This window comes from Suricata suricatta, chromosome X (assembly GCF_006229205.1).
Source record: "Suricata suricatta isolate VVHF042 chromosome X, meerkat_22Aug2017_6uvM2_HiC, whole genome shotgun sequence".
Lineage (NCBI taxonomy): Eukaryota > Metazoa > Chordata > Mammalia > Carnivora > Herpestidae > Suricata > Suricata suricatta.
This window is the reverse complement of record NC_043717.1, coordinates 53,164,924-53,179,809: the sequence shown is the minus strand read 5'-3', so window position 1 is coordinate 53,179,809 and position 14,886 is coordinate 53,164,924. Positions and strand designations below refer to the sequence as shown.

Below are 14,886 nucleotides of genomic sequence, written 5' to 3'. Positions count from 1 at the left end.
TGGGCAGAAGACATGAACAGACACTTCTCCAAAGAGGACATCCAGATGGCCTACAGGCACATGAAACGATGCTCAACATCACTCATCATCAGGGAAACACAAATCAAAACCACACTGAGATACCACCTCACGCCAGTCAGAGTGGCTAAAATGAACAAAGCAAGAGACTATAGATGCTGGCGAGGGTGTGGAGAGATGGGCACCCTCGTACACTGTTGGTGGCAATGTAAACTGGTGCAGCCTCTCTGGAGAACAGTGTGGAGGTTCCTCAAAAAACTATCGATAGAACTCCCTTATGACCCAGCAATAGCATTGCTGGGGATTTACCCAAGAAAGACAGAAATGCTGATGCCTAGGAGCACATGTACCCCAATGTTCATAGCAACAATGTCAACCATAGCCAAAACATGGAAGAAGCCCAAATGTCCATCACCTGACGAATAGATCAAGAAGATGTGGTATATATTCACGATGGAGTACTACATGACAATGAGAGGGAATGACATATGGCCTTTTGTAGGAAAGTGGATGGACCTTGAGGGTGTCATGCTGAGTGATGTAAGCCAGTCAGAGAAGGACAGAAACCATATGTTTGGACTCACAGGTCTAGCAGGAAAACAGGAGAGACCTTATGGAGAGCCAGGGGGAGCGGAGGAGGGAGAGAGAGTTGGGGAGAGAGAGGGATGCAAAACGTGAGAGACTATTGAATGCTGAAAATGAACTGAGAGTTGAAGGGGGAGGGGGGAAAAGAGGTGGTGGTGATGGTGGAGGGCACTTAAGGGGAAGAGCACTGGGTGTTATATAGAAAACAATTTGACAATAAAATATTATGGGGAAAAAAAAGAATTTACACTTGGACTCTAATCCTAGGTCTATCACTTACCAGCTATGTGACCTTGGATGAGTCACTTAATCTCTCTTTGCATCTCAGTTTCATCATATATAAAATATAAGGATTAAGGAAGGTAGCAGTGTAAAGTGCACAGTTTAGTGCACGGTATATTGTCAATGCCAATGGAGAGTAAAATTACAATAGGTATCTAAGATAGAACACTGGGTGCTGTTTAAGCTCTATCATCTAGAACCCCTGTGTATCAGCTTTGATGAAAAATTTTGTGAAACTTCTCTACATGAACTGAATTATAGTTCTTGACCTGATCAACTGTCAGGAGTCTTCCAACATCTTGGAGGTCGCAAAAGAATTTAAAGCTACTAGTAAAATAGCTAGGAGGCATCCAAACTCATTGGTATCTCCTTGATAAGCATTGTGGGTACACACATGTATGGCAAATTAGCTACTATGTGTACCTTTTATTCAAGGGTGGTGTGTCTAGTAAGCATTTAGTAGTAATGACTTGCTAATGGTATGTTGGTTATTTTATGCTAGGACTTCGGGATATGGGAACGTGGAGACAAGACCAACCAAGGAATCTCAGAGTTGAATGCCAGTTCAGTTGGAATGGCAAAGGTAATTTTCCTTGCTTTATTGATATCAAGTGTGGGGTAAGGAAATATATCTTTGCTGTAGATAAACACTTAATGTGAATTTGGGCTATCATCAAATTATTCTTTTTTTAAGTTTATTTAGTTTGAAAGAGAGAAAGAACACGAGTGGGGAAGGGGCAGAGAGAGAGGGAGAGAGAGAATCCCAAGCAGACTCTGCCCTGCCAGCACAAAACATGAGACCATGACCTAAACTGGAACCAAGAGTTGGATGCTTAAGTGACTAAGCCATCCAAGTGCCCCCAAATTGTTCTTTTTAAACATGGGCAAAATTCACATTCTCCCATAGAACTTTGGACATGTAGCTGAAGATTTCTTTCATAATATCCAGATTTGTATATCCAATTGCTTTTGTAGCATAGCTCTAATTATATATACCACAGAGACCTCAGAGAACATGTCTTAAACTAAATTCATCTTCTCTACCATTACAAAAATAAAAAGAGGCCTTGTCCCTTCTATACACCAGTTGACACAACTTGATATCAGGGAACCATCTGTCAATCCCCAACCCCCTCACTTTCCTGCATCCCACATATCATCATTATCATCGTCATCATCATCACTGCCTTTCCACTTGACTCCATCTTTTCCTTCCCACTGCTACTGCCTTAATTTCAGCTCTTATTTTTGGAGACAGCAAGAAGACATAAAACAGGATAGCAGGAATAGGATCAAACATATTATAATGATAAATATACATGATCTAATTTAAGTTTCTCCTGCCAAAAGACACAGATTGACTTTTAAAAGATATATATACCCCTGTGTTTATTGCAGCATTATTTACAATAGCCAGGATATGTAAGCAACCTAAGTGTCCATCTATAGAGGAATGTATAAGATGTGACACACACACACATACACGTGCGTGCACACACACACATATAAAATGCAATATTACTTACCCATAGGAAAAAGTGAAATCTTGCCATTCATGACAATGACAAATCATTGCCATTGTAATAATTGAAATAAAACAGAGAAAGACAAACAGAATATGATTTCACTTATATGTGGGACCTAAAAAACAAAACACAATTAGAAGCACACAATAAAGGAAGCCTAAATTTCCACTAGTTGTTAAATGGTTAAATAAATATGAGCGAATATTATGTTGAAATAAAGAATCTTCATAATATGGAGCAACATTTATGTTGTAGTATCCTAACCAAACTTTATATGAAACATGATCTCAACTATAGACAGATTTTCATAGAGAAAACTAATAGGGAACGTGCCAAAAATATTAGCATTATTTTGGGTGACTTTTTTGCCTTCTCTATACTTTTTATGTTTTCAAAATATTCTATACGAAGTATGGTATACTTTTATAATCAGAAAAGCAAGAAATTAATAAGTAAATTCTATTTTAAAAAATACATGGAAACTCATCTTTGACCTTGGTGACTAATAACTGTCATCTTTTTTTTTTATCTGAAACAACATTTTATTTTTTTACACAATTTATTTTTTTAACATATGCAATTATTTTCTGCCATTTACAATACAGTAGTTACAATGATACTCCAAACAGAAAAGCAAAGTAAAAAATCAAAACCTCCACTTCTATTTCATGTAATTAGACTTCTACAGAAATTAGAAGGTTAGGTACCAACTAGTTAATCACCTAATTTCACAGCTATCTGAAGTGGCAATTGTAATATAGCAGCTTATCTATGATACATTCAAGATATATGATATAATTTATTACTTGCCCATAAGCTAAAACACAGCCTGCTTAATACCTTTCCTTAAATTCCGCCTCTATACTACAGTACACTTGAGGTCCATGCAAAAAAGTAGCTACTTTTTAACTGTCATCTTTAAGTCAATCATAGTGTCTTTTTAGGCTATTCACTTCTCTTTGGAAACTCAGTGATGTGCTAATATAATGGCTATTGCATTTTAGTGTCTTATATCCACACAATTTGTGGTATTTCTTAGGTACTGGTATCACACGAGTGGTGTACTACAAATTCATCTGTGCCATGTTAAAATTATTTTTAAAGTGTGATGCTTGACTTAATAATGCTATAACTTTATCTTATGCCATATCCTTTTAAAAATATATTTCTACTGAGATATAATTGACATATAACATTTTGTAAGTTTGAAGTATACAACATGTTGATTTGATACATTTTTATGGCAATATGATTACCAGCAAAATATTAGGTAACACCTCTATCACATCATATAATTATCACTTCCTTTTTATGGTAGGAAAGATTGATAGTCTTAGATAATATAGTATTATTGTCTATAATCACTGTGCTGTGCATTAGATCTCCAGAACTTATTTATCTTCTGGTTGCATGTTTATACCTTTAAACAACGTCTCAGTTCCTCCATCCTCCAGCTCCTGATAACCACTATTTTACTCTGTTTTTTGGTGTTTGTCTTTTTTCACATATAGGTGATATAATATGGTATTTGTCTTTCTCTGTCTCACTTAACATAATACCTTCAAGTTCCATCTCTGTTGTCACAAATGGCAGGATTTCTTTCATTCTCATAGCTGAATGATATTCCAGTGTGCATGTGGGGGGGTGTGGGTGTGGGTGTGGGTGTATCACATTCACTTGTTCACAGATGCTTAGTGTTTACATATATTGGCCTCTGTGAATAATGCTGCAATAAACATGGGGGTACATGTATCTCTTTGCTATCCTCTTTTCATTTCTTTTGTATATATATTCAGGAGTAGAATTGCAGGTTGATCATATGACAGTCCTATTTTAAGTTTTTGAGGGCCCCCATAGTGTTTTCTATAGTGACAGGACCACTTTGCCTTCCATCCAACAGTGTACAAGGGTTCCCATTTCTCCACATTCTCATGTCAACACTTGTTACCACTTGTCTTTTAGATAATAGCCATTCTTTTACATTTATTTTATTTATTTTGAGAGAGAGAGAGAAAGGGGGTGTGTGTGCAAAGGAAGGGCAGAGACAGAAAGGGAGAAAGAGAAAGAGAGAATGAATCCCAAGGAGACTCTGCACTGTCCTCATGAGCCTGATGCAGGGCTCAAACCCACAAACCATGAGATCATGACCAGAGCCAAAATCAAGAGTCAGTCGCTTAACCAACTGAGCCACCCAGACGCCCCAATAATAGCCATTCTTACAGGTGTGAAGTGATACTGTATTGTGGTTTTGATTTGTATTTCCCTGTTGATTAATGACTTTGGACATCTTTTCATGTATCCATTGGCTGTTACTATGTCTTCTTTGGAAAAAAATGTATATTCAATTCCTCTGATCATTTTTTAATTGAAATTTTTTATTATTGAATTGTATGAGTTCTTTACATATTTTAGATATTAACCTCTTATCAGATATGCAATTTGCAAATATTTTCTCCTCTTCCATTGGTTGCCTTTTCATTTTTTTTAATTGTATCTTTTTCTGTGTAGAAAGTTTTTAGTTTGATGTAATACCACTTGTTGATGTTTGCTTTTGGTGCTTGTGCTTTTGGCATCACACCTAAAAAATCATTGCCAAGACCAGTTTAAAGATGCCTTACTCCTATGTTTTCTTCTAGAAGTTTTACAATATCAGGTCTTATGTTTAGTCTATTTTAAGTTAATTTTGTAAGGGTGTAAGGCAGGGAACAAATTTTATTCTTCTGCATGTGGTTATCTAGTTTTCCTAACACCATTTGTTGAAGAGACTATTCTTTCTGCATTGACAGTTCCTGGCTCTCTTGTCAAATATTAAGTGACTGTAAATTCAGGGGGTTATTTCTGGCTTATTCTGTTTCATTGGTCTGCTTGTCTATTTTATGCCCATACCATAATATTTTAATTATTATAGCTTTGTAGTATATAGTTTGAAATCAGGATGTGTGATGCCTCCAGGTTTATTCTTCTTTCTCATAATTGCTTTGGCTATTTGGTGTCTTGTGGTTCCATACAAATTTTAGGATTGTTTTTGTATTTCTGTGAAAAATGCCTTTGAAATTTTGATAAGGATTGAATCAGATCTATAGATGGCTTTTGGTAGTAAGGACACTTTAATAGTGTTATTTCTTCTAATCCATTGAACATGGGATATCTTTCCATTTGTTGGTGTCTTTAATTTCCTGCATCAAAGTATTGTAGTTTTCATTGTACATATCTTAGTTAAGTTTATCCTTAAGTATTTTATTGCTTTTGATGCTATTGTGAATGGAATCATTTTCTTTATTTCTTTTTCCAGATTTTTTTGTTGTTAATGTACATAAATGCCACTGATTTCTGTATGTTAATTTTATATCGTGTAACTTTACTGAATTCATTGATTGGTTCCAATAGCTTGGGGTTTAGTTTACAATTTTCTATATGTAAGATCATATCCTCTTTATATAATGACAGTTTTACTACTACTTTCCGATGTGGATGCATTTTATTTCTTTGTCTTGCCTAATCGCTCTAGCTAGGATTTTCCCATAGTATGTTGAATAAGAGTGGTTAGAGTGAGCATCCTTGTCTTTCTCCTGATCTTAGAGGAAATACTTTCAATTTTTCACTGAATTCCAGTTAGTTAACATACAGTGTAATATTAGTTTCTGGTGTACAAAATAGGGATTCAACACTCCCATGCATCACCCAGTGCTCATCACAGCAAGTGTTAGCTGTGGGGTTTGTTGTTTATGGCCTTTATTTTGTTCAGATATGTTTCTTCTATACTGAATTTGTTGAGGGTTTTTATCATGAAAGGAAGTTTACAACCTCCATCTAAACTGTCTCTGGAAAAATATGGGAGGCAAAGAAAACTCAGAGGCCCCTGGGAATTAAAAAAAATGCTACATTGTTCTTTCTGTTCTTCTAAGCATATCCAAAATGACTTCATATGCACTAATATGATACTGGGGTACAGGGAGAAGAATATATCGTTTGGTGAAAATGTTCTTTGTTACCCTCCACAGGCAGCTCTGGAAGCATTAGATGAACTGGACCTATTTGGTGTGAAAGGTGGGCCCCAATCAGTTATCCATGTCCTGGCTGATGAAGTGCAACACTGCCAGGTAAGAGAGTAATGTACCGACCACATTATAGAAAATTTTATTATTACCCAGACTCACAATTAGCCTGGTTTTTAGAGTAAGGAGACCTGAGAGTACATAATCTGATTTATTATCATATGCCAAAAATGTCTTATCCATACTTCCTATACTGAGATAAGTCTGATACAGGATGAACTGTAACATAGATCATAGTCCTGTTCTCTCATCCATGGTTATAAAGGGATTCTACCATACTGTGCAGAATTCTCCACTGTTGTCATATCAAGGGTCTATGGGGTCTGCTCCTGAATATCTCCTTCTCTAAATATACCAATAGAGCAAGGGGTGAGTGATTTTGAGTGTTCTTCTTGATAGTGGCTGTGAAATATTTTGTCCCCAGTTGGCTCTAGGCTGAGATGTTTGGAGATTAGGCTGTTTAAGTAGTAAATATGTATCTTCAGTTTTGTTTAGGGTTATTCTCTATATTGCAAGATTAAGGTTCTTCTCATTGGCAAGATGACCTTCTCCTTACCTTGAAACTCTGATTAGATACCCATAGTGAATATAAACTTTCCTTCTAATTTTAAAATGTATTTTCTTTGGAAAAGATAAATGTCAGCAGTGGAGGAGCTGACCCGTCCACATCCTCCTTCTTAGCAGCTATATTTTCTCTTATCTTTACCCTTAAATGGCTAATGGAGCAAGGGAACTGTGGGCGAGATGATTTTAGTGTATTTTTTATCCATTAGAAGCTGTTTAAGATTCAGGATTGTGAAGCGTTGAGAGCAGTATTAAGACAATGGATGATTTACATAAATAACTAGCTTTCTAAGCTCTCACTTAGACATTATTATTGAATTATTATTGAGTTCAGTATTGAATATAATTAAGTTGTTATTATTGAATAATGTTTAGATTTTCTCCTGAATGATCCTCTTCCACAAAAATCGTTTGAAATTAAAGCTGTTAGTTTTATAATCCCAAATTAACTACTAATGTGCCACATTGGACTTCTTTCTTTCTTTTTAGTCTATCCTTAATTCACTACTCCCCCGGGCTTCAACATCCAAAGAGGTAGATGCTAGTCTACTTTCAGTTGTTTCCTTCCCAGCTTTTGCAGTAGAAGATAGCAAGTTGGTAGACCTCACAAAGCAAGAAATCATCACCAAGCTTCAGGTATGTCCATATTTGCCCTTCTTTTCTTTAAGGCTTTAACTTTATTTAATAGTTTATTATCAGATTGGTTTCCATATAACACCCAGTGCTTCTCCCTACAAGTGCCCCCCACCATGACCATCACCCCCCTCCCTCCCTCTTCCCCCTTCAGTCCATGGTTCGTTTTCAGTATTTAAGAGTCTCCCATGATCTGTGTCCCTCACCCTCCCTTGCTCTCTTTTCCCCTTCCTCCCACCATGGTCCCCTGCCAGGTCTCTCCTGTTAAACCTATGAGTGCAAACATATGGCATCTATCCTTCTCTGCCTGACTTATTTCGCTTGACACCCTCAAGGTCCATCCACTTTGCTACAAATGGCCATATTTCATTCTTTCTCGTTGCCATGTAGTACTCCATTGTGTATATATACCACATCTTCTTGATCCATTCGTCAGGTGATGGACATTTAGGCTCTTTCCATGATTTGGCTATTGTAGAAAGTGCCACTATGAATATTGGGGTACATGTGAAGGCTTTGACTTTAAAGAGAAACTAATTCTCTTGGGAGCCTTGAATCAGAGATTTAACCAAATGATCAGAGTTAACACCACCAGGGAGGAGGGGCCAAGATGGCAGAGAAGTAGGAAACACTGTTACCTCCGAATGCCTGCAACCATCAAACTGAGAAGAATTAAAAGCCACAAAATTCTGATCTCCAAGAACGGACGTGCGTGCACAGACCCCTTATTGATAACATCCTCATGGATGCCTAAGTGAATGCAAACTGGGACTGGAGACTCTGAGGGAGGGAACACTGGTTCAAAGCGGAGCTGGGAAAGAGAGTGCCCAGAAACTTGGCGCTGGGCCCACAGAGATCCATGTGTCCAGAGGCAACACAGCACTGTACAGGGCCGCACGCATGCGGGGTAGCCATGCAGGATGGCACAGAACCTTGGAGGGTTGCACGCGAACCAGCCCTGCAGGACGCTGCATGGGATTGCCGTGCACGGCGGTGCAGAGCCAAGGGGAAAAGAAGGCAAAGCTGAAATGCTCATAGTGTGATCTCTGGAGAGGGGAGACCTCAGCCTGCAGTGGAGAAACAAACTTTCCATGTGTAGCTGCTGGGTACAGGGAGAGAAATTCGTTCCCCTCAGTGGGCTTGTTCTCCTGTGGGCCCAGCAGCCCGCCGACCTCAGGTGGAGCCAGGGAAGGGCTGGCACCCCAATTCCCCTGCACAATCCTGGCCAAAAGCCACCCGCCTGCCGGAGATTATTTTAATGGTGGCATAAGCATTAAAGTATGTGGACTAGGATTTAGAAACCTGGTGGAACTTGGAAAACCGAAACAATTTAACCCACTCATGGCACAGGCAGGTTGGACTCAAGAGAGTGGCTGGCAACGCATGGTCTGAGAGAGGCTTGCAGCGCCGCCATTCTTCTCCACGCATCCACTAAGGCAGGACCTCAGAGACCAGGCACTGAGACCCTATCTACCTACATCAAACCACGCCCATCTGTGCTGGAGAGCTGGATTCTTCTTTTCTTACTATTTTTACTTTTTTCTTCTTTTCTTTTCTTATTATTTTTATTTTTTTAATTTTTATAATTTGTTTGCTTGTTTTCTCTTTTCTATTTTCCTATTACCTTCTTTTCTCTCTTTCTCCCCCAGAGTCTGGGAAAGACCAACATTTATGCACTGTTGTGATTAGATAAACTCTTACCATGCAGATATGTTTTCCCTTATCCCATTATTATCTCTCCCCTCTGCAGGTTTTATGCTCTCAGATTATCTTTTATCTTTGGCTATCTCTGTCCCCCCAGCTTTCTTTTTCTCCTTTCTTGTTCTCTTTTCATTCCCACTCCTTTTTTTTCCTTTCCCATTTGGTTTGCTTGTTTACTTGATCTGTCAGTGCGTTTGCTTGTGTTCCCTGTGTATTTGTCTGTTTTCTTTTTCAGGGCTACCTCAAGAAACAAGCCAAAGCACACATAGTGTAAAGTCCCAAATATTACTGAGTAAGGAAATATATTAATTATAGGCATAACAAAAGAAACCGAGTGACACCATTAAAAGAACATCTCCTGAAACGACAGGCCCTGGACAGTCAAAGAGCCTCCTTTAAGAGAGCAATACTAACAGACGCACAGTGCAGAACGAGCTTTTAAAACTGACAAGAGACAGAAAGTTAGCCAAAATGACGAAAGAACTCTCCTCTAAAGAAATTTCAGGAAGAAATCACAGCCACAGAAACTACTCAAAACAGACATAAACAACATAACTGAATGAGAATTTAGAACAAGTGTCATGAAATTAATCGCTGGGCTCAAAAAATCCATCAGAGAAGTTATTGATACAAACTAGGGACCTACAAAAGGCTATAAATGAGGTGAATAATAACATTTAGGCTGCCAATGCACAGATTGAAGAAGCAGAGAGGAGAATAGGTGAATTAGAAGACACAGTTATAGCAAAAGAGGAAGCTGAGAAAAAGAGAGAAATTGATACAGGAGCACAAAAGGAGAATTTGAGACCTGAGTGATACAATCAAACGGAACAATATCTGTATCATAGGAGTTCCTGAAGAGGAAGAAGGAGAAAAAGACCCTGAAGGGGTGCTTGATCAAATTATAGACAAAAATTTCTCCAATCTGTGGAAAGAGAAAGACAACTCAAGAGGCATATTGAACTCCCCTAAGACGTAACCTGAACCGACATTCGGGGTGACATATCATAGTGAAACTGCCAAAATATAAAGATAAAGAGAGAATTCTCAGAACAGCTAGGGATAAAAGGGCCCTAACATACAAAGGGAAAACTATCAGAGAGGTTACAGACCTATCTACTGAAACTTGGCAGGCCAGAAAGGAATGGGAGGACATCTTCAATGTGATGAACAGGAAAAATATGCAACCAAGAATCCTTTATCCAGCGAGCCTGTCATTCAAAAAAAAAAAAAAAACAGTTAACACCACCAGTAATAAAATGTATTGACATCATGTGGCCCCAGATACAGTACACTAAGTTTACAGCACAGTGTGGTATCCACACAAATAATGCATAATCTCAGCCGTGGGAAAACATCAGAGAAAACCAAATTGAGGGCCATGCTACAAAATACCTGATGAGCTCTTCAGAAGTGTCAAGGTGATGAAACACAAGGAAAGACTGAGGAACTATCAAAGACTGGAAGAGACTATTGAGACATGACAACTAAATGGAATAAGATCCTAAAATGGATATTGGAACAGGAAAAAACAAAGCCTATATTGGAAAACCTGGTGGTGCAGCTAGGTGGCTCAGTCAGTTAAGCGTCCAAGTTTGGCTCAGGTCATGATCTCGTGGTTCATGGGTTCTGAGCTGTCAGCACAGAGCCCAGAGCCTGCTTCAGATTCTGTGTCTCCCTCTTTCTCTGCCCATCACCTGCTTGTGCTCTCTTTTACTCTCTCTCTCTCTCTCTCTCTCTCTCTCTCTCCCTCTCTCAAAAACAAATAAATATTTAAAAAAGAAAGAAAAACTGGCAATGTCTAAATAAGTTCTGTAGTTTGGTTATTAGTGTTGTACCAAGGTTAATTTTTTAGTTTTGATAAATGTCCTATAGTTATGTAAGAAGTTAATATAAAAGGATAGTAGTGGGGACTCTTGGTACTGTTTCTGCAACTCTTCTCTAAGTCTCAAATTGTCTCAAAATTTTGAAAATATGTTGTCTTTTTTTTAAGCCTGTCATCTCTTATGAGCTGTGTGAACAGGACCACATACAGTAGTAATTGCGCTATTCCACACTTACCCTTTGGTGGAAAGTGATGGAGAGGATAATATTAGAAACTCTGCTTTAGGGAAGAGCCTGTAATTTAGCCCTCACTTGAACTCACATTGATTGCTGAAATCAGTTTCTGCTACTGGGCTGGTATCAAAGGGTTTTTTAGATTATATTTTATTATTTTTAAATAATGTATCTGTATGGGTGATAGATTGGCCCATATAGCTGTTGCAAAGAATGTATTTGATGGACTATATGGCTGTACCAGTGTGCATGCTTCCACCGTTCTTTTCTCCTTTGGGTTTCCAGGGTCGTTATGGTTGCTGTCGCTTTCTACGAGATGGATATAAAACTCCTAAAGAGGTAGGTTTCTTTTCTCCCAAAATGATTCCAAGATAGAATGGTCAGTACTATCTGCAGTCTCATTCAGAGAATACTTAACTCACTGGTGATACTTAAAATAATCACTAAAGGGGCACCTAGGTAGCTCAGTTGCTTATGTGTCCAAATCTTGGTGTCATCTGAGGTCATGATCTCACAGTTTCATGAGTTCGAGCCCTGCATCAGGCTGTGCACTGGCAGTGCAGAGCCTGCTTGGGATTCTCTCTCTCCCTCTTTCTCTGCCTCTCCCCCACTCATGCTGTCTCTGCCTCTCTCAAAGTAAATAAACTTAAAAAATAAAAAATAAAATAAAATAATTACTAAATAAGATACAGTAACTGATGTTTCCTACGTTTTTTGGGCTTAGTTGCCAAGATCTATTTGTGAGCTTTTAGGGATTAAAATAAAATAGAGGAAAGTGTAGTTCTTCCACCTCTTGCAGCTGGTTAGTTTCAGGAAAGAGCTACTGACAGACACTTAAATCAGTGGGTGAAAGTTTAAGGAGAAACAGAATATTTGAATAGTCTCAAAGTATCTTCCTCCCAAATATTTAATAGTTACAAAGGGAAAAATCTTTTCTTCAATAACACTTTCAACCCCATCCACCTTTAGCAGTTGGCTGGTTCTAAACAGTACCTGATCTTGGGGCACCAGGGTAGCTCAGCAGGTTGAGTATCTGACTTCAGCTCAGGTCATGATCTCACAGTTTGTGGGTTTAAGCCCTGCATCAGGCTCTATGCTGACAGCTCAAAGTCTGGAACCTGCTTTGGATTCTGTGTCTCCCTCTCTCTGCCCCTCTCCAGCTCATGCTCTGTCTCTGTCTCTCTCAAAAATAAATAAACATAAAAACAAATTTAAAAAAAAAAACGGTACCCGATCTTGAAACGTTAACTTCCTTTTGCTCCACTTGTCAAAAATTCTCCTTGGAATTATCAATGGAGAAAGTTAAGTATTATTAAAGGGAATGAATGGTCAAGAAGGACTTCACTGGCAATGTAAACATTTTTTAATCATTGAGCTCCAACTCTTCTGGTCTACTTTCCTTCTACTTTATTCTTTAGCCCTGTTGATTTCTATCTCTACTGATCTTTAAAATTACGCTCTGAAATACCATCAGAATCTCCCAAGTGATCAGTCCAATAGCCTTTTCCCACTCCTCATTATACTTGCCTCCTCTGTAGTACATTACTGTTATCTATCCCTCCATCTTTGTGAAATTCTTTTTCTATTTAATTTATATAGCTCTACACTATCCTAATTCTTTGCTTTTTGTTCTTTCCTCACAAGACTCTGAGAGCATAACCAAGATTCCATTCTCAGGTCATCTGTTCACTGTATGTTAGCTACTACATTTGTAACTTGTGCTTCCAGTGTCAACTCTACGGGGATGACTCTCAAATCCTCATCTCTCTTGCTGTCCTTTGAGACATTTCTATTTGTACATTCTGCTGCTACCTCAAACTTAATAAATACAAAACCAAACTCATGTTTATTAGGAATTAATGTCACTTCTTCACTTACCTGCCTATCGTTTCATTTTTATCCCAGTTCTACGGATTACAAGTCATGTCACAAAGTACTTGCTAAAGGAGGAGGGGTGTGTACATGCTCTGCAAGGCTGTATTGTGATACATCTGAAATAAAGATGTGTGTCTGAATTTTCAGTGATAAAATAGACTTTTTAATTGTGTTTTTACCAGGATCCCAACCGTCTGTACTATGAACCATCGGAGCTGAAGTCATTTGAAAACATTGAGTGTGAATGGCCACTGTTCTGGACATACTTTATTCTTGATGGGGTCTTTAGTGGCAATGCAGAGCAGGTAATATGCTGGGGAAAGAGCTTTTCAGCAGAATGTTTTGTTATATCTTCTTCTTTAAGTTAATGTCTGTGCTGACCCTGTGACCAAATGGAAAATCTTCCCTAATAGGGAAGAAACAGAGTTGTATTCTAGAGACTAGTAGTTGAGGGCACTAGGTTCAGTTGGAAGACCCGGATATTGCCATCACTCAGACTTGACCTTTAATCAATACAGAGAGCACAATAACAGCCCTGTTCACTGTGTCAGTTATTAAAGGTACTTGAATTTTTTTATCTTAGAAATGTTCTGACTTCAGCCTTCCCCTCCCCCCAAAAAAACAACAACAACCACCCATTCATACCCTGTCCTTGCCCCCAGAAAACATGGTCATCATTGTTTTGTTTTTTTGAGCTATATGAATAAAGTAATTTAGAAATCATTTTGGAAAACAGTGAGACTGGGAAATTTAATCAACTTTAGTGTCCAGCATTCTACAAATTGACCATGGTCTAAACCTGGACTTGAATCCACCACATTTGGAAGTCCCTTATACTTAGCTACATAAAACATACTGTGTAATTTGAATGCTTTTGTCAATATTAATCTGTAACTGCCAGGGGCGCCTAGGTGGCTCAGTCAGTTAAACATAAGTTCAGGTCATGATCTCCCAGTTCGTGGGTTTGAGGCCCATATCAGTCTCTGCTGAGAGCTCAGAGCCTGGAGCCTGCATCAGGTTCTGTGTTTCCTTCTCTCTCTGCCTCTCCCCTGCATGCTCTCTGTCTCTCTCAAAAATAAACATTAAAAAAACTTTTTTAAATCTGTAACTACCAATATGAGTTTGAGTAGTAGGGTTACACCAACGTTTCAGGGGCCACAAAGTGTTTTACTCTAAATTTTAGTAAACTAAAGGATATCTCTTTTTGCGAAAGCAAATAAGATAAGCAGGAATAGAAATAACCCACCCTCTTTTGATTCTACCATTTTTCTCAGTCCTTCTCAAATTCCACAGAATTGTTTTTCAAACACTTGCTTGCTCAAAGAAAGATTTATTTATCAAATGTGCCTATCAAGTACAAAGCACATTCAAATTTTTTGGACTCTATGGAGGTAAAAAAAAAAAAAAGAGTTGGGAGACCTGGATTCTTATTCTTTTCTTTTTTCTGGCTTCCATAGTAACTTTTAAGTAATCCAAGTATAGTCATTGACTTCTTCAGGTTCTCTGTATACAATGGAAATATTTTTTTGTTCTTAGAAGATGCCCCTAAAGTTTTTTTTTTTGCATTCTCAGTTTATCAATTTTATTTT

General features: G+C 38.2%; 1 protein-coding gene across 4 annotated transcripts in view; it reads left to right on the top strand.

The window, feature by feature from the left end:
* The window catches only part of PHKA1 (phosphorylase kinase regulatory subunit alpha 1), a 195,992-nt gene that overhangs the window by 34,669 nt on the left and 146,437 nt on the right, over positions 1-14,886 (top strand). For 3 of the 4 annotated variants that reach the window (XM_029930578.1, XM_029930579.1, XM_029930575.1), the window contains exons 6-10: positions 1,388-1,468; positions 6,413-6,511; positions 7,520-7,666; positions 11,708-11,761; positions 13,480-13,602. In XM_029930578.1, coding sequence (XP_029786438.1) covers positions 1,388-1,468; positions 6,413-6,511; positions 7,520-7,666; positions 11,708-11,761; positions 13,480-13,602 — 504 coding nt within the window. The remainder of the gene's footprint in view (positions 1-1,387; positions 1,469-6,412; positions 6,512-7,519; positions 7,667-11,707; positions 11,762-13,479; positions 13,603-14,886) is intronic. The other variant, XM_029930576.1, reaches the window with a different exon arrangement.